Genomic DNA, 27,175 nt, shown 5'->3' on the forward strand with positions numbered 1-27,175 from the left:
CGTCAGTGCACACCGTCACTCCTGCTCGTAACTCCTAGAGTGACACACTGCCATTTTGATTTTGCGGTGATCACACAGTACAAATCAATATATGACATGACAATACCCACGTCTGAACAACAAGACACCGATTTAGTTAATGGAATAGGGATCGACCCTGGCCGCCAACCTGGACAGGTACTACAGTCCCACCCCTCCGTGCCATTCGACCGATATCGTGCAGCAGACAGTATCAGTGTACCTCAGTCATGTTTGCGTCATTCAGTGAACGTGGTGCCAAATCGCGGAGCCACTCTATCCCGCAGAGCGCTTGCCAAGTATTATTCCTTGAAGTATCCTCTCTCTCTCTCTCTCTCTCTCTCTCTCTCTCTGAAGCTCTTTTTCCCCCTCCCCACTCACCCCTCTCTGTCTGCTAGCCTCCACCCCTTTTACTCTGCCACTTAACCCGTACGTATACCCATCTCTCTCTCTCTCTCTCTCTCTCTCTCTCTCTCTCTCTCTCTCTCTCCGCGTTTCAGTTCCTGGCGCTGTCTGCACCCGCAACCTTTTCCCCGTGTTCTGTCTGAGAGCGGGTGCAGGTATGCAAAGGTATTGTTTTGTTCTGCTTTTCTGCCTGTGAATGACGTGGAGTGTAGCATTTGCGTAACCACGCGAGTGTTTTCGGAACTCGCGCTTTCTTTTCGTCTTCCCTTGCAAGTGATCTCGGGCAAGTAATTCTCGACACCCACACAGGCCCATGCTGACAGAATTTTATGTTTCACGTTGCGCTTTTTTAACTTTTTAATTTTTTTTTTTTTTAGATAGGCTAGCTCTCATGTCGTTCTTTCCTAGCTGTGTTCGTATTTTCAGTTTTTTTTTCTTTCTGTATATTTCCTGTAAGCTTTTGTATTTGCTGTACATAAAAACCTGACAAGAAAAACGTCATTTACTAGCCAGAGCTACTGAATTGTTCGTAAATTAGTTATTATTAGCTTGGTACGGAAAGCCGCTGCCTATCTAGAGATAACCAACTTTTGAACAGACAAATTTACGCACAAGCGCACGACCTCATTGCTGATCCACTGGGAAGGCAACAAGGCCGCCAAGGGCACAGAAAACAGACTACATGATGTATTCCTGTCGCTGTGCAGTACTCTTGTACCCACGGTGTCGCGTGCCTGCACCCTGACGAAGCTTCAAGTTGTGTGACAAAAGTTTAAACCCAAGTAACTGAACTTTGACTTTGAAGGTCATGGTTTCGCAGATGAATTGTTGATTTCCAAACTCCATCTAAGTTATATTAAACAAGTCGCGTAAGGCGAAAATACAACATTTAGTCAAGTAGCTGTCGAACTCACAGAATGAAACTGAACGCAATGCAACGCAGCAAGACCGTATACTCGTAGCATCGTCAGTCCACCGCTCATGGCAAAGGCAGTGAAATTGACAAGAAGAGCGGGGTAGTAGTTGCGCTCAGAAGGATAGCACGCTTTTCTGTACCTCTCTTCGTTTTAACTTTCTGAGCGTGTTTTCAATCCAAACATATCATATCTATATGTTTTTGGAATCAAGAACCGACAAGGAATAAGATGAAAGTGTTTTTAAATTGATTTCGAAAATTTAATTTTGATCATAATTTTTATATTTTTAATTTTCAGAGCTTGTTTTTAATCCGAATATAACATATTTATATGTTTTTGGAATCAGAAAATGATGGAGAATAAGATGAACCTAAATTGGGATCGTTTTATTAAAAATATTTTTTTTACAATTTTCAGATTTTTAATGACCAAAGTCATTAATTAATTTTTAAGCCACCAAGCTGAAATGCAATACCGAAGTCCGGGCTTCGTCGGAGATTACTTGACCAAAATTTCAACCAATTTGGTTGAAAAATGAGAGCGTGACAGTGCCGCCTCAACTTTCACGAAAAGCCGGATATGACGTCATCAAAGACATTTATCAAAAAAATGAAAAAAACGTCTGAGGATATCATACACAGGAACTCTCATGTCAAATTTCATAAAGATCGGTCCAGTAGTTTAGTCTGAATCGCTCTACACACACGCACATACAGACAGACAGACAGACACACACACATACACCACGACCCTCGTCTCGATTCCCCCCTCTAGGTTAAAACATTTGGTCAAAACTTGACTAAATGTAAAAAGTACATTAAAAAATAATAGTAAAAATAAAGGGGGAGGGGTGCAAGAAAGGTATGGATGAATCGTTTCAGCGCCTATTCTAGACATGTGGTAAACTCTTCAACACATTCAAAACTCCTCAACATATTAAGTCTTTTAATTTGCATTCTGGGCTAGTGCCTGTGCAGGTTCAAACGAATCACGCATCTCTTAACGACATTCGAATTAAGTGTCGACGGCTTGGATGATATGGGATTAAACCCTTATTCTTTTGGAACTTCTAACACCATTCCCATCTGCCCTAGTGCATTATAAATCGTTCGGAAATTTAATTTACAGACGCCTCTGGAAATACTTTCTACATTTCCGCTTGAAAACTCGGTGTGTACAATATGACGGCGTATCTGGCATTTTACGTATTCTGTTTGTACTAACAAAACGGTTGGCAAAGCACATACGTATAAAGGCAAAGAATGCCCTGACTAACTGTGAATGCTTACTGTTGCCTGGTGTGTGTCGCAAGACCAGATGTGTCGAATACTTGTCAAGGGTTGTGCTTTATGTTCGCACATTTTCCCCCGGACACGGTTTACAGTTACTTCTGACATCATGCCAGTGTGTTTGTGTGTGTGTGTGGGTGGGAGAGTGCGTGCGTGCTTGTCTGTCTGTCTCAGTGAAAATGACCTGTTCTTGTGACAGCGGCGTACGTGTGTGTGTGTGTGTGTGTGTGTGTGTGTGCGTGTGTGTGTATGTGAATACTGAAACTAACACCTCAAGAATGTAAGGCATGATTTATTATTGTGATGAGTTTTGAAGTAGCGAAACCTTGGAATGCAACATGTAGCTATGCTGGAAAACAAGGCTGTAAAACAAATTATAACAAGCCATAAAAAATAGACGGTAGGGAGCAGAAGTGATGCTACTTTTATGCCTTTTGAATGATGTGAGGTTATATTTAAGAGCAACAATGATGCTGTATTCATGCTTTTATCCGAGTCATTTGAGGAGGAGGAGAGTGGGTGGAGGCAAGTTGATCAACCGCCTACATGATTGTAGAAACTGCCTTTAGTGTATACAGCCACACAATGAATGAGTTGCGTGCTTAAATGTACAATAGATTAATGTCAAAGAGATAGACGAATACAGTTGTAACCATTGGTTTTATTGCTTAGCCAAGTCGGTTACACACACACACACACACGCATATACACGTACACACACACACACTCACACACACACACACACACACACACATACACACACACACACACACACACACACACACACACACACTTTTTGTCTTTGGTTTTTTGTTTTGGTTAATTTTTAATTATGCGGTTAATCAGTATTTGCACATTCAGAATCTCTGTTTGAAAAGGGAGACCTGTTTTGAAAACAAGATACACAGTATATTTAGCTGGACCCTTTAGATACAGTTTTTGACATCATAATTTGTCACGGAGGATATCAAGTGCATGAAAGTTTACTACCAAAGGAACACGAGATATCAAAACGTTTTGACGCGGTGATACAGAGACAGTACAAGAGCGTTTGCAAACTTACAAGTGATTAAACACAGAAAAGATCGACTATTCCTTCTTTTTGAACTTATAAACATTTCTTCCCAGCGTGCACTTTTCCATCGCACGTTCCGCCATATGACGTCTGTAAACTCTATTTTTAAGATTGGAGGGCCGGCCTGTCTGATAGTCTGTAAGCGCGAAGCTGGAGGATCATGGCTGTTATGATGAGCCTAGAGGCTATTCTGGGGTATGGCTTCCAAAGAAAGCCGCACCAGTGCACTCATCAGGTTTCCAGAAGCGGATATTTGGCCTTAATCGCTTCCGCATGACGTCCACGGGTCCCTCTCGAAAATATGTTCTGTCATTTGAAGAATTTTGTTTTGTGTCGAATGTTTCGTTTTGTCTATTGTTATAGATCTTCCAATATCTAACCTTTCTTGTTTTTATTTTTGTCATTAGAAGCCTTACAAATTAAGAATATGGAGTGGTCATTTCGCCTTATACGACCCATTCGCAATGTTCTGATCGAATATGGCCCCACAAACACGCTTGATAAGAAATTAAGTAAGTGTCAACCGTGTGCCAAAAATTACTCTTTTGTGTATCAGTGAAGTCTGCCTTCGTCATGGTCCTTCTTTTACAGTAGAAATTAAGCTCCAGTTTTTCAGTCGTTCGCTACGGGTGCTATTGTTCTATCCCCATAGCTAAATCAAACATCTTCTGAAGCATTTGAAATATTCTGCCTGCAGGGAAACTCTCTTAAAGGGTTACAGGCTCTTCAATGTCTCAGGTTATTTGGCGAAGTGGCAGATACAAGCTCTGGTCTATGTTTCATTGAACAGTTCTGCCAAGAAGACTGCATGCGTGTTCTATCTCCCGTGTTTCATCTCTTTGTACTTGTAGCTGTGCGTGATAGCCAGGAAACTTGTTTGAGGTTTGGTTTATATAAACGTCTTATGAAAAATAATCCAGGGAAGGATTAATGTTGTAATAATAGTCGTGACTGACGCTGCTCTTCTGCATGCGCCTCCATGCGTTTCGCAAATGAAATAACGGGAATTGAAAGAACTAAGTTTTAATTCAAACAAGTACCTGTTTCAACTTCCATTTATATCTGCATGCTGTCTGTTTTTGCACCAAGGCTGCCTGATTCAAAATTATAAACATACATTGTATTAAAACCGGTCTAGGACTAAAATCGGTCTGTTTCCCATTCAAAACTTGATTTACTATGATGTACTTACTTTTTACATTTTAGCTCAGTGGACATTCTTGTTTGAGAAGTCTTTCTTAAACACAAAGGTATGATGTAATGTGAGCACATGTGACAACAAGAAAATTGGTTGATTAAAATCAACATGGCCGAAGCAATGTTTTCATAAAAGAAGCGGTATTGTACGGGCACATGTGGAATTTGGGTTACATGTGTTGTAGAGTATTTGAAAATCCGTGTGATAGGTCCCTGTTGTGAATATAGTCAAGTGGATAAATTGATTACTTATGTTTCACACTAGTTTTGCTGTTACAGCAGTCGGTCCCTCTCGTGAACGGACACCCTTGGGCCAATGCAAACATGTCCGTACATTGCAGGTGGCCGGTCACGGGAAAGCCCCCCCCCCCCCCCCCCCCATCACACACACTCAGGCACACTGACGGACTGAGTGAGTCTTTGCTACTGGTGAACGAGCTCTACTTGTCCTAAAACAATAAGGTCAAACTACTACAACTTATAACTGAAAGGAAAAAAACTGTCCTGTAAAAATGACGTTAAATCAACGGTGTCAGAAAAAGAGAGATAAAAGAAATCCTCAAATTCCTGAGGATACAGGCACCCCATGAAAGCAGCCACGAACATACTCACAGAGGCACACATGCTTGTGCAGATACTTTGCAAAAATATGAATTGAAAACCTGCATATGTGGTAATTTCTTTTTTTGTGTGTGGCTTTATTGAATACTTCAGGCAGGGACTTTTCCCTGTCCAGTTTTCTCTTTCGTCTCTCTTACCCCTCGCTTACCCACCCCCACCCCCTTACCCTCCACACTCCCTTTACCCAGCCCCGACAGCACAAATTTCTAATCTGCAAGGCAGAGTACACATTTTCTAAAAGTAAGACAATTATATCCAGAGATCTTCCAGCTGTCTCCACCATAAGCCAAGTGGTCGAGTCTTATACCCCCTTTCCACACAACCGTTCTAGGTCCCGTTCCCGTACCGACCAAGGAACGGTGCGGGCACGGGAGGGATCGGGACAGAACCACAATGAACGTAACTGATCGTTAACGGAACTGCTTTGAACGGTAGGGTCGGTAGGGACGGCTGAGTTTGGGCTGCATGTTCAAATTTTTAGCCGTTCGCCTCCCGATCAGAATGAACGGTAATGGAACCTCAACCCATCGGTAACGGAACACTTGGATCGTTAACGGAACTTAAAACAACGGTAACGCAACGGTAGCGCTATCACACACTGAGTTGTCATATCCGCATTTCAAACATCCGTTCTAGGTCCCGTTCCCTTACCGACCAAGGACGGCTGCCACTATGGTCAGACGCTGCTGAAAGATGCCAAAAAACGGCCGTTTGCGCAGCGTTCCATTGTTGTGGCAGCAGTCCTTGGTTGGTACGGGAACGGGAAAAAGAACGGTTGTGTGGAATGGGGGTATAACTTTTGACACCGACAAACTGAAGAATGAACACATCTATGAGGTAACCGTCTCAATGGTCAAGGCTCCGGAAACAAAGAGTATATATGGCCTGGGGCGATTGTAGCTTCCCTTCTTCGTGTCCGATAGACAAGGACAATAAATAGTAGAGCATAGTGCAATTTCATGTTGGCATCTTCTCCACTGAAAGCTATAACCCAAAGACTGAAGACTAAAGTGCTTAACCCACTTCTGACCCGAATCACCCTCCTCCTGCTGGGTACACGTGCACTCAAATTAACCTCTGCTTTGACCTGTGTGCCAGGAGTCGGATGAGAGAGAGAGAGAGAGAGAGAGAGACACACACACACACACACATAGACAGAGACAGACATAGAAAGACAAAAGCGGAGAGACTCAGAGGGAGACACAGACAAAGACATACATACTGAGAGAGAGAGAAAGAGAGAGAGAGAGAAAGAGAGAAAAAAAACTGAAACTGATCTCGTGAGAACGGTAACCGAAACGAGACATGTCACCTCTCCGAATGCATTCCAATAGATGACCGCTCCTGCTGCCATCAACAATGCAGGAATGACTAAGCCATTCATCCCCCAGAGAAAATTACATTCCTGTGTGCGGCAGATGGTGGTGTCACCTTCGCAGTGACAGTCCATGCACGTGGAATACTAGACCTAGCCGATAGAAATGCACAGCTGTGTGCACAAGTGTGCATTCCATATCCCCTTTTTTTCTCGCAACAAAAATCCCCATTAGTTTGACGCAAAATACGAAATGAATATATTTATTTGTGTCAATATTTCTTGGCATTATAAGCTTCCATAGGCAACTGTTCCGGTTGCCACCTTTCAAAATATTCAGTTCATTAAATGTGTTTTTTGTTTTTAATTTTGGCAGTCGAATAAACACTGTGCTCCCCCCCCCCCCCCTTTTTGTTATATTTAGTCAAGTTATTGTTGTTACATTTAGTCAAGTTTTGACTAAATGTTTTAACGTAGAGGGGGGAATCGAGACGAGGGTCGTGGTGTATGTGCGTGTGTGTGTGTGTGTGTCTGTCTGTGTGTGTGTGTAGAGCGATTCAGACCAAACTACTGGACCGATCTTTATGAAATTTGACATGAGAGTTCCTGGATATGAAATACCCATACGTTTTTTTCATTTTTTCAATAAATGTCTTTGATGACGTCATATCCGGCTTTTCGTGAAAGTTGAGGCGGCACTGTCACGCTCTCATTTTTCAACCAAATTGGTTGAAATGTTGGTCAAGTAATCTTCGACGAAGGCCGGGGTTTGGTATTGCATTTCAGCTTGGTGGCTTAAAAATTAATTAATGACTTTGGTCATTAAAAATCTGAAAATTGTAAAAAAAATATTTTTTTATAAAACGATCCAAATTTACGTTCATCTTATTCTTTATCATTGTCTGATTCCAAAAACATATAAATATGTTATATTTGGATTAAAAACAAGCTCTGAAAATTAAAAATATAAAAATTATTATCAAAATTAAATTGTCCTAATCAATTTAAAAACACCTTCATCTTATTCCTTGTCGGTTCCTGATTCCAAAAACATATAGATATGATATGTTTGGATTAAAAACACGCTCAGAAAGTTAAAACGAAGAGAGGTACAGAAAAGCGTGCTAACCTTCTCAGCGCAAGTATTACCCCGCTCTTCTTGTCAATTTCACTGCCTTTGTCGTGCGCGGTGGACTGACGATGCTACGAGTGTGGCATTGCGTTCAGTTTCATTCTGTGAGTTCGACAGCTACTTGACTAAATGTTGTATTTTCGCCTTACGCGACTTGTTGTTGTTGTTGTTGTTGTTGTTTGCTTGTTTGTTTGTTTATGTTTTGTCGACTTGTGATTAAAATCTCCTCTTACGTGGTCCATACGTAGTTTGGAAGTTACAGCGCATGAAACATGGCTGGAATGTGGTCAAACGGCGTATTAAAACATGCCAACGAGCGCCCCTGAGTGTTACTGCTCAGTTGCTTGTTTATGTCACGCATTCTCTCTACACTGGGGTGTGCACGTTAAAGATCCCACGATTGACAAAAGGGTCTTTCCTGGTAAAATTGTATAGGCATAGATAAAAAAAAAAATGTCCACCAAAATACCCGTGTGACTTGGAATAATAGGCCGTGAAAAGTAGGATATGCGCCGAAATGGCTGCGATCTGCTGGCCGATGTGAATGCGTGATGTATTGTGTAAAAAAATTCCATCTCACACGGCATAAATAAATCCCTGCGCCTTGAATATGTGCGCGATATAAATTGCATAAAATGAAATAAAAAAATAAAAAAATAAATCCCTGCGCTTAGAACTGTACCTACGGAATACGCGCGATATAAGCCTCATATTGATTGATTGATTCTCAAGGCCTTTCGAGTTCTCTTGAATTTAAAAATACCTTCCTTTGCGTTTCAACGATCGTGTCAACCAACATAGTGCGTCCAGCCTTTTACATACATGTGCAAGAGATACGAGCATTCTTCCTTTCATGTGTATTGAATAATGTACTTCTGTTCCTTTTAAATATATACCGGAAAATAACAAACAACAGCCTTGCTGCATCTTGTGCAACGTTTGTTACTGAATTTATTTCGCAGGTTAACACTGTGGGGAGTCCTAACTTGGTAGTTTCGGGTTCAGTTTTCACAGGTAGCGATAATAGAGGCACTTATATTCAAGTTTTTTAGGACACGCCTGAAATCAGCATTTGATCGATGCGTTTATTCAGCTCGTCGAATCGATTTGGAACGTACATTTTCCATGGCTCTGTTAGACTAATTCGTGAACAGGAGCGAAGCGGGCACTTTGGGATCGAAAAGTTGTTCTTGCCAGAGACTGGTCGGCTGACAATGTAATACCATGGGTGGATTATATGAACCCAAAGTTGAAGAACATATTCGATTCATTTCAAAGAGGACCAAAGCAATCATTTTTACTAAGCTTTATCATGTTACCGTTGAACAGCTCCTTTATCTCAGTGTGTAATCTAGCGTAATGTCAGCGTAAGGTAGGAGAAATAAAAATCCGGTCTCGAGACCTTCACCCCGTTTCTGCGTTACCGAGCAAGTGCCCTTCACTAAACCTAAAACCTGCGCACCAGTGACGTTAAAGTTACTATACCGGCCGCCAGTTTCTACCGTCGGTTGCTATTATGTTACTAGTATATATATATGCGAGTATAGGTTTTACCCCCCCCCCCCCCCCCTCCTCTCTCTCTCTCTCTCTCTCTCTCTCTCTCTCTCTCTCTCTCTCTCTCTCTCTCTCTCTCTCTCTCTCTGTACACAAGAACAGGTTGTAAGACTTAGGCTGTGCCTAAAACCTATATCCTTGTGTATTAAAGATCAGTCTCCCTCTCTCTCTCTCTCTCTCTCTCTCTCTCTCTCTCTCTCTCTCTCTCTCTCTCTCTCTCTCTCTCTCTCTCTCTCTCATATGTTTGACATGTGAAGTTTACATGTTTTTACACGTTTAAAGTTTGTGAATGTCTCCACTTCTGCAGTTCTGGTCTAGTTGTTGGACAGCTAACTGAAGGTGCTTCTACATACCGGATATTATGTTTCCTTCCCGCGAAAAGTGTGAAGGTCGTTTGCGATTCCTCGATCATTACACGCGGAGGGAGGCATCATGTTTATTGGACAACCAGAGGTGACTAAATTCACGAGGCTAAGTTTCAGACCATTTGAGGCATTTGTCGAACGACTGTGATCCGCGTAACACAGTGGTGTGCAGGCGCTAACACTTCTCCTAGTGGGGCTCCTATGTTGCAAAATCATTCAAATCATGCAACAAACACCAAATTAAGCAAATATGAAGAGTTTTATGTGCTTAACAAAACCTGATACAGAGCCATCGCGAAAAATAAAAAATGGGTAGTTTTTAAACAATTTTTCAAAATGGCCGCCAGTATAAACGGTTGGGTATGTTAGGCATATTTCACTTCATGTGATTAACAGCAAATTTGGCGTAAATGGACATTTGCTTTTGCTTAACAAAACCTGATACAGAGCCACCGTGAAAAAATTAAGAAATCAGTAGTTTTTTTACAATTTTCAAAATGGCCGCCAATAAAAGGGTATTTAGGCATTTTTGATGCTACAAGACATTCTCTTGCAATAGAAACTAACACAAACACATTTTTAAACAAACAATACATGTATTGTTGGTGCTGAGAATGATTGGACGGTGTGGGTGGCAGGGTTGAAGAATTTGTGGATTACCTAAACTGTGCAAAAATAAATATATTGCACCAATTTTCATACCAAAACGAAAACATTCATTCCTGTGCTGTTATATTCAAAGTATGCTATTGAGGGCACTCAACTTGGCTAACTGGAACACTTTTAAGATAAAAGGTGGCCTTTACATGGGTTATTTGACCGCCGCCCAAATAAGGGTACCCCCAAAATAAAACTGATAAAAATGTAATGTATCAACTCAAAAGTCGACTAAAATTCATAATCGCTGTATTTCGAAAAAGTTGTTTGTTCTCATGTGTTTACACAACTAGCACATTCCGGCAAGTGTCTATACTCAAAAGAAACTTTGGCAGTACTTGAAACAACCATCTGTCATATATATACATGCGAAGTCAAAAATATGTGGGATGTAAGTCAACAAACCTGTGGCAGTTTTTAAAATATTATTTCGTGAAGATTTGAAAGTGTACTCAAACGGTTGAACTATGCCTCGTGCGTAGACACACATTCCTGAAAGTTTCAACGCAACCCACTTGGTCATTGCTAAAATACATGGATTTTAGTTGACTTGGGTATCCCTCAAATTTGACACATAAACATCTCATCCGTGAGATCGACACATACATCAGTAGGTACAATGGCACAACACTAGAAATATGCAAGATGGCGAAATAAAACAACCTGTTCTGGATGGATAATCAAGTTGACTTTCTCTTCGTATACAACAGTGACCCAGTTGTGCCTCAGGAATTGTCGTCGGTTTTTTAAAAGGTACCCGAAGTTTTTGTCACATCTCTTTGTCACGTCAAGGTATCCTTATTTTGACGGCGTAAATGGTGATGTTAAAAAAAAATGTGCCAGATAGCGAAGATGCGAGCCTTTAATGGCATAAACAGTTTGAATAAAATGACACAGGAATAAAAGTTTGAGTTGGGGTATGAAAATGGGTGCAATAATATTTTTGCACAGTTTAGATGCTGACAGTTTTCACAGGCATGCAAGCACATTTGCAGAGAGCTGTGCTCTGCAGTCCTTCTTAGCAGCATTTGCAGCGTTTTGTTGTACAGCTCTTCTTGCAGGCACACCTCATGAGTTCTCGGCACACGCTGGATACCTCTTGAAAGCTCGTCCAGAATGACTCCCACTTTCCAGCCTTGAACTGCCAGCCCACAGAGTTTGGAAGTCTAATAGGTAGATGGCTCTTCTCAATCTCATGTCCTGCAGCAGCACCTCACTTGTAAGGGGATTATGGTCAATTTGGCAGCTCTTTTTACTGAAGAGGTACCGTCTAGCACTGTTTACACCCAGTACGTTGCTGGTTTTGTCCTACAAATGTACACCAAAAAGCTCTTGTGCTGCCCTGTCAGTGGTACTCAGCTTACAAAGAGGAGCAGACAACCTGAAGAAAGTTTGAGTGACGTCTTCAAATGCTTGCCATACTTCCCAAGCCTTCTGATTCCCCAATACCATTGAAGAACGACATAGTGTCACAGCCTGTAAGGCTATGCAAAATGGGCAGACAGGGTGACTTCTCTTGGCCAATGGCTTTGGCAATGTGGCGATACACTTCACGAGCAGAAAAAAACGCAACACAGCTGGAATGAGAAGCAGACTGTCTGGCCTCCTCTACATCCATGGTGCAGGAAATCAGCCTGGGGTACCCTTCACACAAAAGATGAAAAGTGACATTTTTACTGATTTGAATGTATTTGAATAATGTTTACTATCTCAGAGAGTCGATCAAAGCCGGGTTAGCAAGTCTTCACACAACAGACCAAAATGAAAGAAAATTGTATTTCATGAATTCGTATAATTCTTACTGTTTCAGGTTAAAAAACAAACAAACACAGTTTCCAGTGACCCAACTGATTCTGGAATCTTTCTGACCGCTACATTTATTCGCTTCAAACAGTCGCTAACAGAATGTTGACCATAGTGAGGGTTCGTACGTTAAACCCATCCAATTCACAGAGGTCGCTTACAAATGATGTGCAAACATGTTCCAATTAATAAAAATAAAAATATCTTACTGTTAAGATGTATTAGGTAACAAACCTTGATACAGTAGTACTACTACCAGTGAAATCGGCTCCCTTCTGTGGCACCGGAATAAATGCAGAACGCTTGTTCCCAGGAACCGGCATGTGGTGTAACTCTTGTATATATCCTGTAAAAATAAAATTCACACCAATGCACGGTCAACTTAAAATAAGCAAAAGGATGAGAAACAAGCAACAAACCAAAATTGTAAAACTCAAAGAGCGGTACCTCTTCATTTTTCAAAACCACTTATCTCATTTGATTAGCATACACTGTATGCTTTTGTCTGTTACCTACCGTCTTTGAAAGTTTGATCACAACACTGTAAAGACATGGGGAGTGGAGTGTTTTTATCTCCAGCTGGTCATCCTACTATCTGGCCTACCCTCACTCAGTTTTTGACTCAACCCCTCCCCACCTTATGGAAGTCCTTAACGTAGGCAGGACTAATCATTTATTATACCATGAACAATCTCTTTCTCCTCGCCCTTTATTCAAAGTTCGTTTAATCTGTTTAAAATCACCAGCGTGGCGATCATGATTTCCTTACTTGTAATCAACAGATAGATCTAGATCTATCAGCATCACAATCCAGCTGATGAGCTATTGCAAGATTAAACAAAGTCTCTGCATTTCAGCGCTTCACCCGATGAATAACAGACCCCAGGGGAGAATTAAACAGTAAAATGATGTGACATTGGTGAATGGATGCGTATTCTTGAAAACTTACCTTCAGAAACGTTGTTTTCGCTCAAATCAAAACACGCAATGTTGCGGAGGCCGCCATCTTGAATTTTCATGCTGCGGATATATAAAATTCTAAAAACGATCAAATTAAATACCAGAACACAAAAATACCCATGAGAGTATTTATGTCATGCATGTGTTATCAGCAGACAACTTCTGGTGCATGGAAAACCATTGAATTTTACATTTGCTGAGTTGGGAATATTTACTGCTGAGCGCTTTTGGTACGAATTTCGTCTGCTGTAAATGCAGCCTTTTATTCCCTATCAAAGACAAAAAAAAAACCGATTTCTGAAGTGGCTCTGTATCTGAAATCCCTTAAATAATTATAAAGAACAATATCACAAAGTATGATGTTTGTTGCAAGATGTGAATGATTTATGAGTGCGTCTGCAACATACGAGCCCCACTATCCGTGACATATCGTGGACCGAGGCCTCCTCCACAGCCCACTCCCCTCTCCCCTCTCCCCCCTTCTTCTTCTTCGTTCATGGGCTGAAACTCCGACGGTCACTCATGTTTTTGCACGAGTGGGTTTTTCCGTGCATGACCGTTTTTACCCCGCCATTCAGGCAGCCATACGCCGCTTTCGGGGGAAGCATGCTGGGTATTTTCGTGTTTCTATAACCCACCGAACTCTGACATAGATAACAGGGTCGTTTCCGTGCGCACTTGGTCTTGTGCTTGCGTGTACACACGAAGGGGGATAAAGCACTAGCAGGTCTGCACACAAGTTGACGTGGGAGATCGGAAAAATCTCCACCCTTAACCCACCAGGCGGCCGCGGCTGGGATTTGAACTCACGACCTTCCGATTAGAAGGCCGATGTCTTATCCACTAGGCCACTGCCCCCGCCCCGCCTCAGTTTCCCCCTTGACACCTCTAGGCCTCCCCCTCTTATACGTTATTTTTGGCAACAAGCCAGCTGCAAAAATCACAAACAAACAACCTGTCATTGCATAAACCCTCCCTAAAACCCAGCCCCCCTTCCCCCCTCCCGCACACACACACATACTTTTTGTGTTTCCTCGTTGGTTGTTTTCATCTTGTAACATTGAGGCCAAACAAACTGCTGCTCGCTGTCCATACATGAAGCAATGCTCATTACACACACCCATCATTCGAAATAACAACCACCCCACCCCCCTTTACCCCGATGGATGACACCCCCCACCCCCCACCCCCAGCGCACACGCACACACACTCAAACACACTATCTCTCTCTCTCTCTCTCTCTCTCTCTCTCTCTCTCTCTCTCTCACACACACACACACACACACACGCACACACACACACAACACAACACAACACCACACAACACAACACACAACACAACACACAACACACACACACACACACACTCACTCACACTCACTCACACACACGCGCGAGCCAAAAACCGAAAGCAGTAAGTATAGATGAGACTGAGAATGGAAATAAATCATGACAGAAACTTCTTCAACTGCATGGTGTGTATGTTCGAAGGAATTTGACAATGCATTTTAGACAAGCCTCTTTTTAAGGGGTTAAACCTTTTGATGAAATTTACAAAATAATAATTAATTACGTACACATAGACGACAGAGACCTTTCTCGTACATCGATGACGCGAATTGTCAAAATGTCCAGGAATAATCCAATAAGTGAATGAATACATGAATAAATAAATAGGCATGAAAGTGCCTGCACGCATTTTCGAGGTAGGAGATGAAACTTACGATAGAAGTAATGTTTTCCCCGCAAGGCGCACAAGAAATATATTGATGACCAGACGAATACCCGCTTCGCCGGGTAGCCGGCTTCGCCGGGAAGAAGTAGAACCGACGCCGGCGCACCGTACGAAGGAAGGGAGATAAACGCGCAAAACACTGGAGAAGATAAGGAAGAGTTACTGGGAATGGATGTACAGAAAAACCAAAATCGGTTCAGCGCTGCGCGCTGAGAGCACGCACGTGTTCAAGATTTTCCACGATTGTGTCCGGGGTCTACTTGAGTATGCCTACCAAATTTGAAGCAGATCCATCGAGAACTTTGGCCGTGAATCGCGAACACACAGACAGACACACAAGCCGTATATAGATAACTAGAGGGATACCCGGCTTCGCCGGGGTGAATCGCGAGACAGAGACAGACAGCGTGGCGGTTCATCACAATCACCTCTGCAAGCGAAGTCCTGTCAAACGGGATTGAGAATTTTAGAGCTTATTTCTTAGCCCTATATTATCTGTTGTGGCTTCTCAAATGCCAGAACATACAGACAGACAAAAGCCGCTAGACCCCATCACAAACAGAACTCTACAATCAACAGGTTTTTTCCCCCACACACACACACAAACACACACACAGAGAAGCCGTATATATATATATGCATATCTGTATCTATAAATATATAGAGATAGGTGAGAGTGTATTTTTCGCGTGGCTATAAATTGATTCGACCTTTTCACTTTGACAGTAAGAACAACTTACGGGTGCAAGGGAAGCGTTCTGGACAGCGCAGTGACATTCTAAAAATAGTCACTCTCAGAAACGGGAATTTGGGGTGAACGGCGCGACAGAGACAGACAGCGTGGCGGTTTACCACAATCACCTTTGAAAGGCGAAGTCCTGTCAAACGGGATTGAGAATTTTAGAGCTTATTTCTTAGCCCTATATTATCTACTGTGGCTTCTCACATGCCAGAACATACAGACAGACAAAAGCCGCTAGACCCCATCACAAACAGAACTCTATAATACATAGGTTTTTGCCTACACACACACACACAAACACACACACACACAGAGAAGCCGTATATATATATGCATATCTGTATCTATAAATATATAGAGATAGGTGAGAGTGTATTTTTCGCGTGGCTATAAATTGATTCGACCTTTTCACTTTGACAGTAAGAACAACTTACGGGTGCAAGGGAAGCGTTCTGGACAGCGCAGTGACATTCTAAAAATAAATAGTAACTTACAACTGAACGGGAAAGCCACACGAAGGAAGGGAGATAAACGCCAAACACTGGAGAAGATAAGGAAGAGTTACTTATAATGGTGAAATGAACACAAAAACGAACATGAGTTTAGCGCTGCGCGCTGAGAGCACGTGTTGAAATATCTCATCGATGATATTGTGTCCGGGGTGTAGCTGAATACGGTGTCCAAATTTGAAAAAGAACCACCGAGAACTTTGGCGTTGTGATGTGGTGTAGCGGCTATGGTGTGTCGGTATGGGGGCCCGGGTAAGCTGAGGTGGAACCAAAATAGCTGAGGTGGAACCAAAATCGGTTCCGCGCTGCGCGCTGAGAGCACGTGTTGAAATATCTCATCGACCAGGTTGTGTCCAGGGTGTACCTGAATATGATCACCAAATTTGAAACAGATCCATCGAGAACCTTGGCCGCGCATCGCGCACAGACAGACAGACACACAGACAGACAGACACTAGTCGTATATATATATAGATAGATGCAACTGTGATCTTCACGCTGATTGCTCTACCGATAATACCGTTAACAGCTTGGACCGAGGTGTTTTTCTCCCCAGGTGCACATAAAATATATTGGTAATTGCGCAACTTCGATCTTCACTCTGATTGCATTCTATACCGTTAAAACTCAGTTTTGATATATATCGAAGACAAAACGATGGTCAATATATGAGGAAATTATCGACGTATATTTCAAATAGTGGTCAGGGGGTGGTCCTGCAGTTTTCCAGTAGGAAGATCATCCTGAATACCCTAGTGATTGTAACACTGCACAACCACGCACACGAACTCAAGACTCACCTTGCGCCGTTAATACGTAGTCGGCCCTGGTTCTTGACAGTGCTGTCGTTGAATTTCATGCGGTCCGAGGTTCGAACCATGCTGAATCGAATGCTCATGGCTGTTGATAGCACGACACTGTAAACAGAAGTTGAATGAAACTTTATTACAGTTCACCGCATTCTGTTTCAACTATCCTGGACTGTTGCCTTCGTTAGGCGTATTAATTCCTGTCGTAGCTTCTTTGGGTGATCTTTTTTTTAACTTAACTGTCCTGCGGTATTGTCTTTGTTGGGTGTATGCCTTTCTGTCGTAGCTTCTTTAGGTGTTCTTTTTGAACTCTCCTGCTGTGTTGGCTTCGTTTGGTGTATGACTTTCTGTCGTAGCTTCTTTGGTTTTTTTGGTTGTTTTAACTCTCCTGCTGTGTTGGCTTCGTTTGGTGTATGACTTTCTGTCGTAGCTTCTTTGTTTTTTTTGGTTTTTTTAACTCTCCTGCTGTGTTGGCTTCGTTTGGTGTATGACTTTCTGTCGTAGCTTCTTTGTTTTTTTTGGTTTTTTTAACTCTCCTGCTGTGTTGGCTTCGTTTGGTGTATGACTTTCTGTCGTAGCTTCTTTGGTTTTTTTGGTTTTTTGAACTCTCCTGCTGTGTTGGCTTCGTTTGGTGTATGACTTTCTGTCGTAGCTTCTTTGGTTTTTTTGGTTTTTTGAACTCTCCTGCTGTGTTGGCTTCGTTTGGTGTATGACTTTCTGTCGTAGCTTCTTTGTTTTTTTTGTTTTTTTTAACTCTCCTGCTGTGTTGTCTTCGTTATTAGGTGTATGAACTCCTGTCGCATCTTCTGCTGAACGATTTGTTCCGTCTCTCGTCTGCATCGAATGCAACAGCTGCGAAAGTTTGCCTTTTGATGTGTGGTCGCTTTTTTCTTCGTGTTTATTCGATTGGGTCGGGGCGAGCCTCAGCGTTTTGCCGTTTTAGCCTGTGTTACGTGCAGTCACTCAGCCAAAGATTGTTTTTGGTAATATCAAGTCAACGCTAGGTCCAAGGAAGAATAGATCAGTCTTATGGAGAGTTAATCTTTGACATTTCCTTCTTCGACTCCTCCTTATGTCGTATCCAGTAGTCTCAGCAAAGTATGCACAAAGTGTCTAAGTTATATTATAGGTTCTTCTCCAACAATTTAAAACAAAATTCAATTGTCGCTTGGGTTGCTTAGAAGTCACATTCGAATATATGTTTGAATATATCAGCTAGCACTTTTCTTTGGGAGGAGGAACTCATCAAATCCAGGACTTTCGCTGTCTTTTTCACTTGAAAGCTCTAAGTTTCAGAGATTCAACTTTCTCGCTTATTTCTGTTTTTACCTTCACCTTCACCACGAATGTTGCGTTTTTCGCTCAGTGAGTTCACCTGTAATATGCTTGTTTACAGCATTGTTTCAACTGTGTTCATTTTGCTTACCGATGTTTGCTTTTGAAACTCCGCAGGTCTTTTTAACGGTGTATTTTCTTTTGCCCTGCGTTTATTTTCAAGTGCCCCGCAAACAAACGCGTTTCTTTCCACGCTGGTATGCAACTCAGCAGTGCAGCGTGTCAAAGTGGAAAACGTGACTTTGCACTGTGTATGTGGATGTATTGTCCACCATACGAAAATGTTCTATACAACAGTAGTTCACACTTATTCTCATTTGTCAAGCGATGGAAAAGCCCACTGAGCATTGTAGTACTCCAGTCACAGTGGGTCAACAATGCAATTTATATTATGCATGTATGTGAAGTTAAATCCATTCACTGAACACCTGCACTGATGTTGTGAGTCAAATTACGGTAACAGCTGCACGCGTAACACGTCTCGTTCAGTTAGCTGGAGACCTTTTCTGTCAGCAGTGAATCGTGTGGCAAGTCAGTTACTCTATCGAATTTTTATCTATGATACACGCAAGCAGGTGCAGTCAGGGCACTTAATAATCTAACTGTCTATGGTACAAGTCTATTAGTTCAGATCTTCAATGAAGACCAACGAGTGTTTATCTCAAATCCCTTCTGTGAAGACGTGTCTCTCAAGCCAGTTTATGTGAAGCTGGTTCAGTACAAGTTACCAATCTCTCCGCCTGGCAGACAATCCCACAAATGTCCTCTTTCTCTAGCGTATCAATAAATCTGACCTTCCATAAAACTTTTAAGAGCGTTTGGCCTTTGTTTCCTTACACCGCCCGCGAAACAGCCAATTGTCTTTGTTGGGGTCTCGTTGCTTTTTGTGTGGTCTTCAATGACCCATAAAGTATGCTGAAAGGTAACACTTTATAAATCTCCCAAGGTCTGCCGTTGGACAAGAATTGCGAAACAAGTCGAAGGATCGCGAGAGTATAGCTGCCCTGCTACAAACAGTAACAATGTCATCGATTAGTTGTGAACAGTTTCTTTAGAACGTTCTTGGCAAGAACAGAAACTCTGAAAAATATCCTTGGTTGTCGCCTCGATTTGGTTACTCAAGGATGCACCCCTCTAATACAGTGCAGGCGGGATTTTGCACTTCAGAGTTGTGTACAACTCGGAACAATTTTAATTTTACTGCATGAGTCAATCAGCAGTACTGTCTTCACTGTAGGTGGGCCTTTGGCGCTCAGGTCTTTTAATTCGTCACTGTGCTAATGGCTCAGCCTTAATGAGTTCTTTAAGGAGAAACTGTATGATTTAGAAGGTCCGAGCCGGGAAAACAATGTCTTGTCCAGTCACAAAATAGGGTAAAGTAAAGGAATAGTCGTTCACGTTGTGTGACAGGTGAAAGGCGTTAGTGTCGTATTTGACAATGAGCGCAAGCGGGGAATGTCGCGGTCCGGTTGTCTGGGTCGTGCAAGGGATGACGTCTTGATGTCTCCTCCAGATCTTGCAACCCGTGGACGACTGTCAACCGGAAAAGCCGCCTACCTGACAGCGTGTATTCTACGCTATTGACTTTGCAGACGTTGGTGGCGCTCTCAGGATGATGCCGAAAACCATCAGGTCGTTGAAAAGTTGGACAGTCTAATCTGTGGTTACAGCTTCGCGTCGTTGGCAACTTCTGAATACTAGAAGCCAGCGATAACGCAAGGGTCGTTGCAGATCGTGGTGACCTGGTCTTCGTGGTTGGCTCTGTGCATACTCTGCTGAACCTTTCTTTGCGCGGGTTGGACCTGTCACCGACCTGTGACGAGGCCTGAATGTGGCAGCCTGGTTTCCGGTGTCGGTAGTGTGCTCAGCAGTGCCCCTCAGGGGGAGCCCTGGCAGGGCAAGGTGTTGTGTGCACAACCTCCAACGTCCCTCCCACCGGGCCAGGCGTGTGCAGTGCAGTAGACTGTTACTGTGCAGACTTGTCTTGCCGCCAGATGCTCCACGAGCTAATGCTCTCGCAGTTCCGCTGGAATCGTGTGCGCTTCCTGTCCCAGTTTCGTCGTCTCGGGTTTTGTCTGAACCAAACACACAACAGAGCAGAACTCAGTGGTAAATTGTGGACAGATGTATACAACGAAAGAGCAACAAAGGAGTTTTTCTCACCCCCCCCCCCCTCCTGCCCAAACCACCACCCAGGTTATCCCTCACCCCCAGCACGAACCAACGTCTGCTGTCCATGTATCCGAACAGCCACCTTGCGTTCATGTGACGCAAGTGCCAAGGTTCAATTCCACTTGATTTATGATGCAATCTCTGTCTGACCGATTTTCGTCCTGGGCTGTTTTTGGAGCATTCTGTTATTCAATGTAAATTAAACAAACACCCACACACACACACACACACACACACACACACACTTGTACGCGTTTACAGTTACACTTACAGCGCCAGTTAATTACAAGGTGGACTTAGTTTCTCTTGTGGTTGGAATTTGAGGGTGTGATTGCTGTCTTGTTTTATGTCTTTGCTGATGATTTGTTGATGGCGGGAGGTTTACTACGTGACTGAAATCTTCGACAACGCGAGAGAGAGACAGACAGAGACAGACAGACAGTCAGACAGAGACAGAGAGAGATATTTCCTAATGATCTGAATGTTTCTTTGAAACACAATTTTATTCTGTCTTTGAAGCTGCTGATTTCAAAGAGAGGATCAAAAGCAAACTGAGAAACTTGCAAAACATGCTGGTGAAATGTGTAAGGTTGAGAAAGAAAAAGAAGACAATGGTAAAGAAGCTATGAATGAAAGAGAGAGAGAGAGAGAGAGAGAGAGAGAGAGAGAGAGAGAGGGGGGAGGAGGGGTTGGGGGGGGGGGGGGGGGCAGGAAGCAACACTCCGATGTTGCTTGCCACTGCCAACAAAATACTGCACGCAGATCAAAGTCGTAAATCATTCGAGGCTTTTACGTTATTGCCACTGGTACCTTGGTGTAAACAACAAACAACCACCACCATGCAAGATTTATCAGCGGTGGAAAGAAGGTTGCACGGTGTGTGTGTGTGTGTGTGTGTGTATGTGTGTGTGTGTGTGTGTGTGTGTGTGTGTGAGTGTTTGTGTTTGTGTGTGTGTGAATGTGTCTGTGTGTGTGTTTGTCTGTGTTTGTCTGTGTGTGTGTATGTGTGTGGGTGTGTGTGTGTGTTTGTGTGTGTGTGTTTGTGTGTGTGTGTGTGTGTGTGTGTGTGTGTGTGTGTGTGTGTTTGATTGGAAGCAATTAATCACTGTTTTCGCTGTATCCGTCAGCTGTTACGTAAGTTACGGATCTTGATAAGACGTAACACCACGTCTCCAACGCCCCTTCCCCAACCCACCACCACTTCCCACCTATAGGCTACCCCTCTGGCAGGGATTGAAAAATTTTAAAAATTGAAAGTTGACATACCTCCACAATCTTGTTATTGTTGTTGATGTTGTTGTTGTTGTAATAAATCGTGTTCGATGTTTCACACGATTTGACACTTTGCGGCCTCCACTAATTCAATGCTGGAATTTTTCATTACTGTATCTGAAGAGCCCAAGGGAGGTAACTTCGTATGAACAGTTACCTTCCTTTCGTGTTCATTATTCTCCAAATCATCATAGATTTGCCAAGGCTTTCACGCGGGATAAGGGTTTTACTTTTATAAGTCTTGTATACATACCAAACATTTGGAGCCTAGGTGCTAGTTGTACAGAGAGGGATTTTTTATTTTTTTTTTTTGGGGGGGGGGGGGGGGGGTGTGTTGCTGAACAGACACATACCGTAAAGTACAATATTAATTGAGCAAAAACTTCGTTATTCACAAAAGCAACCAGACTGTTGATAGTTGGTATGTGTCCGATTGGGACGATTGTCTGCTCGGGTCTGTCGTATTATACATGACTTGCATACGAGAAAAATTTACCTTTTACGGATTTTTTTCAGTCTGTCTCGGGGAGCTGAGAGGAATACGAAGAGGAAGAGGAAGTAATATGTTCTGTTGGACCCAGACTGCTAAATTTTGAAATAACGAACTTCGATACAGGCTATACATATATGCATACGCACCGGCCACTGAGCTGTAGATAAACGATTCGTACTCTCTCTCTCTCTCTCTCTCTCTCTCTCTCTCTCTCTCTCTCTCTCTCTCTCTCTCTCTCTCTCTCTCTCTCTCTCTCTCTCTCTCTCTCTCTCTCTCTCTCTCACACATACACACACCCCAAGTCACACACACACACACACACACACACACACCGTAAACACACACACCGTACATACACCGTATACGCACACACTCACACACACTCACACACACACACTCACGGCACACACACACCGGCACACACGCACACACACACACACAACACACACACACACACACACACACACACAGCGCCTAATAATGTTTGCTACCGCTGACATGACACAGTCAGGACCTGGCAGACTGTACAAGGCTATGTCATTGGCGGCCTTTGTGATATGGCGAGACAAAACGTCGGGACAAAGCAAACTCCTATTGAAAAACGATAGATAGATAGATAGATAGATAGATAGATAGATAATTTATTGCCAAGTGTACAATACATGAATGAACATAAAAAATACACGAGGAAAGCAGCTTGCTGTGTGATAAAAACAAAAATAAATAGCATTCATACATCACTGGCGCATAGCATCATACATACATGGGTAAGACAATTTGGTATCACAGTAACTAATACATACACTATACAGACATGGTGAGAACTATGAAACTCTAAGAGCTATCGGAACCACAATAAAAGTACGCAGAATAAGATAGGATCCCCCCCCCCCCCCCCCCCCCCCACTATCAACTACTGTAAGAACTGAACATACCGGAGAAAGGTCATCAACTGGGACTGAGACAAACAGAGACTGCACACAGTCGCCTGCAACGAGTACGATTTTGCCGAGGCCAGAAAATATGCTTTGGCCACAGGCGTATGCTATCAGTTAATGATGGAATGTTTAAGCATGACATCCATTTGGAGTCAAAAACAGCTAATTATCTTATCTATGTCTACGTCTTCACATCGGTGCAAATACTGCATCGCTGAGCATTGCGATTTGTATGACGCTGTATTAATTTATTAGTGTTGCTGAAACGTTACTCAGTAGCTCGTAACGTTGTGTGTGTGTGTGTGTGTGTGTGTGTGTGTGTTTCCAGTGAACGATTTCCCTGAATTACCCATTCTATTTTAAGTAACATCGGCTTTTCAGAAAAGCCTTAAGGGCGATTGTATCACCGCGTGTCGTCTGCATGTAATAATGGTCATTAACGACTTCACATTAATGTCCTTATGTTCCTTTTATTTAAATACTTGTCACGATTTAGAGACATGGATTGAGAAAGGAACACTCTGTGGGGTGCTTTTCTCAAATTGTGATGGAAAGCGCCTGTGCTTTTGGGCAACGGGCTGTGTTTAGCTGACAGAGCATAGCTGAGCACGGGGATTTCGTTTTGCATGGGTTCCACGTGGGTGATTTTGCTGTCTGGGCAAAATCGGCTGTGACTGAACTGGATATGTGACACGGGGAGTCACGTGATGTTTTCAAGGTGTTTTGGGGAAGACTTGAAACGGCCCCACTTTGGCATTGAGCACGATAGGAGTCAGTTGTTTCCTCTTCTTGAGAGTTGGCGGTTTGCCAACACGTGGTGATATATTTTTTTTTATGTCAACGTGCCTGCTCTGCGCGTCCACGAAGGCTCTCAGAGAGAAGTGACTGCTTTCGCTGCTTACATGTTTCTGACGACGAGGTTGTCAGGTGTTTTCTTGGCTGAGCGTTGGAGAACTTCGACGCATAAAGTAATTCAGCGCAAGAGGCAAGAAATTCGTCGACGGACGGAAGCTATATCAAAGGAAGCGGATTCGCTTAAAGGAGAGCTACCTACATGGGCTGTTGAGGTAATAAATCGTTATTTTAACGCTGTTGACGAGTCTGTGTTTGTGGAATGAAATACTCTGTTGTTCTTTCCAGGTTAGCGCATAATTTGCTCTTTGTGACGCTAAAATAATAATCTGTATTTGGTTTTTGCAGATATGGAGAGAAAGAAGGAAAATAGCTGATTTGTTGTTTTAAAAGTTCGTTTGTGCAGGCCACGTGCTCGATGAAATAATTATGTAAAGGTGACATGTTTGAAAGTGGAGGGTGAAGGGTTGCGTGGAATGTTTAGTGCACCGATGCTTTTGTTGCAGCCTTCAGTCTGTTTTCCTACTCATCTGTACCTACCGATTGGAGCTGTATGCTGTAACCTGGTGTCGCGGTGCTGTATGCTGTTGCCGTGCTGCTGGGATTACCGGTGAGGCCGTCACCGTCTGCAGGGGTCTTCCGGCAGGCAGTGACGTCACCTACACGACACCCGTTGTCTTCAGCAGCTGAGTCAGGCGCCTGATTTCCCCTGTGACGATTCCCTGCTTCGTTCCACGCCAGCCGGCACTTCAATCAACGAAGCAGAAGTGGGGAAGGACTATTTACGGGTCGCCCACTCTGTAACGAAGAGCTATGCGCACCATGCCATTGCGCCTGTAACCACCAAGTCACCTTGTGTAGGGGAAGGGCTCCTAATATGGACCCCTTTTTGTTTCATGCCGATAACTAGCTTGTTTTTTTTGCGAAGAAGTTTCATTTTGTGTTTGGTAGTCCTTCTCTCTTAGGTTAACCGTTAGGCATAATTAGAGTGAAATAGCTCTGATAGACATTCAGCAACAATTAAATACAGAAACAGTCACAAATGGTCCATATTAGGAGCCTGGGCGCCCAATATGGTCCAGTGAAGCGGCCTTCGCAAATCACTGTAAAAAGCCCCCTATACTTCAAAATAGCAAAATAGTGTGCAAGTCAGACTAATCAAAATATGCTTAAGATTTATCTGTTTAGGGTTGATGAGAGCATTATTTGAAGCACACCACGAAACTAAAGAAGCTTATCAAAAACAGAGTGAAAATAAGTGAAATTATTAACTTCTACGAAAAGAAGACTTTTTGTTATATTTTTTTGGAAATCTCGAGGGATAGTTATAGGTTATTTTCAGCAAGCTTCTTTATGAATTAATGAAAATAGCCTTTAGCTTTTATTTTCTTCGATTTGTTGAAGGTGGTCCATATTAGGGGACTCACACATACTTTGAGATTTTGCTATTATTTTTTGTTTGCAGTAGAAAATCGGGCCAACACTGCTTAAATGTAACAAATACGGCCTGAGCTGTCATATATAGCAATTTTTGTGTAATAAAAGCTTTGGCTGTGGACAGAAACGAGTCCGTTTTAGGCGGCAAATTTAGAGTGAACGCTGCCTAAAGTGAAAAAAAGAGAAAAAGCCTAACGGTTTTGAGGTTTGTGTATCTGCAACTGTTTTGACATGTGCAAGTTACCCAGAGAGGGTGAATACAGCGAATGAAATTGTTTTGAGCGCTCTAGCGCAGTTAGTTTGTCAGAACAGGAGGTGGTCCATATTAGGAGCCGGTCCATATTAGGAGCCTTTCCCCTATTTGTGATTTTATTTGAGTGGTGACGACGTGGGTTGTGACAACTGCATTAACCAGCGCTTTTAGGCAGACCAGTTATATTTCCTGTCTATATATAATACACGGGATCAGCGTGTTATCATTTTCTAAACTTTGACTGGCATTTTTGTCAGTGACCTATTTTACGTTTTGAACGTAAAAACATCTTTTGGAGTGAAGTCTCGAGGGAGGTGGCGAGATAGTATATAAAGAGGCGTCTGAAACTTATACTTTTGTTGATTCAATCTATTTGTATGACTGCGAGAGTGGATCGTGGTGTGCAGGGGTCGACACTAACTTATTTGGCCTGGGGCCACACTGGCCCCAGAGATGGAAATTGCTGGGGCGGAAAACAAAAATCTGGGGCCCACTCTTATTCATGCTAAGTATATATATATATATCAGAATCCCCACTTTTTCCAAGTGGTTCTCCGCCATAAGATCTGCACGGGCGGGCAATGCATTGTCTGTTTTTCTTCGTCGTACTGAAGCCAGGGAAAATCTTTCAACCATTTGACATTGACATTTCCATGTCTTTTTACACCAGGGATGTGTCGCCACATTTTGCGTTTAGCATTTGAAGGCGATACTTATTTCTCACGCTAAAGAGCGCAATCTGGGAGTTATTTCCCTTGCGGCATTGTCCTTCGACGATTTCAATGTTTTTTTTCTTCTTGACTGCGGCATTGATCGTAACGCAAATTTCAGTGACGACTTTGACTGGCGATTTTTAGTGATTGCCTCTGGCATTAGAATTTTCGGTTTGTCATTGTTGGAATTTATCCTGGGGCGGAGTGGGCCCCAAGCTTCGGCAATGTTTGGGGCGGAACACAAAACTCTGGGGCGTTCCGCCCCCCGCCCCCGCTAGTGTCGAACCCTGGTGTGGTTAGTTAGTTAGCAGTAACTAACCGTTCATAATCACCTTTTGTGATCTGTGAAACGTGACAATACTTACCAGGGGAAAAAACCCCAGCATTGCTGGATCTTGTGCAACGTTTGTTGCTGAATTTATTTCGCAGGTTGACACATTGCCATTGGTGAGGAGTCATCACCTTATGGGGAGTCCTAACTCGGTAGTTTCGGGTTCAGTTTTCACGGGTAACGATAAAAGAGGTACTTATTCAAGTTTTATAGGACACGATTCAAATCATCATTTGATCGATGCTTTTATTCAGCTCGTCCGTCGCGATATAACCT

General features: G+C 42.8%; 2 protein-coding genes and 1 long non-coding RNA gene across 6 annotated transcripts in view; 2 read left to right on the forward strand and 1 right to left on the reverse strand.

The window, feature by feature from the left end:
• The window catches only part of LOC138963099 (serine-rich adhesin for platelets-like), a 72,406-nt gene extending 53,859 nt beyond the window's left edge, over positions 1-18,547 (reverse strand). Inside the window, exon 1 of the mRNA XM_070335132.1 lies at positions 17,095-18,547. Within this exon, the coding sequence (XP_070191233.1) occupies positions 17,095-17,192 (98 nt within the window). The 5' untranslated portion in view covers positions 17,193-18,547. The remainder of the gene's footprint in view (positions 1-17,094) is intronic.
• Positions 1-27,175, forward strand: part of LOC138963188 (uncharacterized) — a 75,287-nt gene that overhangs the window by 10,824 nt on the left and 37,288 nt on the right. Inside the window, exon 1 of one of the 4 annotated variants that reach the window (XM_070335239.1) lies at positions 524-588. The exons of the other annotated variants lie outside the window; for them this stretch is intronic. Coding sequence (XP_070191340.1) covers positions 581-588 — 8 coding nt within the window. The 5' untranslated portion in view covers positions 524-580. Of the gene's footprint in view, positions 1-523; positions 589-27,175 lie in introns of those variants that run through there. 4 annotated transcript variants of the gene reach the window in all.
• LOC138961352 (uncharacterized) lies at positions 23,839-26,206 on the forward strand. Its single transcript, XR_011454168.1, has 2 exons — positions 23,839-24,380; positions 24,672-26,206. It is a non-coding gene; the product is annotated as an uncharacterized lncRNA (long non-coding RNA).

Source organism: Littorina saxatilis, linkage group LG1 (genome assembly GCF_037325665.1).
Source record: "Littorina saxatilis isolate snail1 linkage group LG1, US_GU_Lsax_2.0, whole genome shotgun sequence".
Lineage (NCBI taxonomy): Eukaryota > Metazoa > Mollusca > Gastropoda > Littorinimorpha > Littorinidae > Littorina > Littorina saxatilis.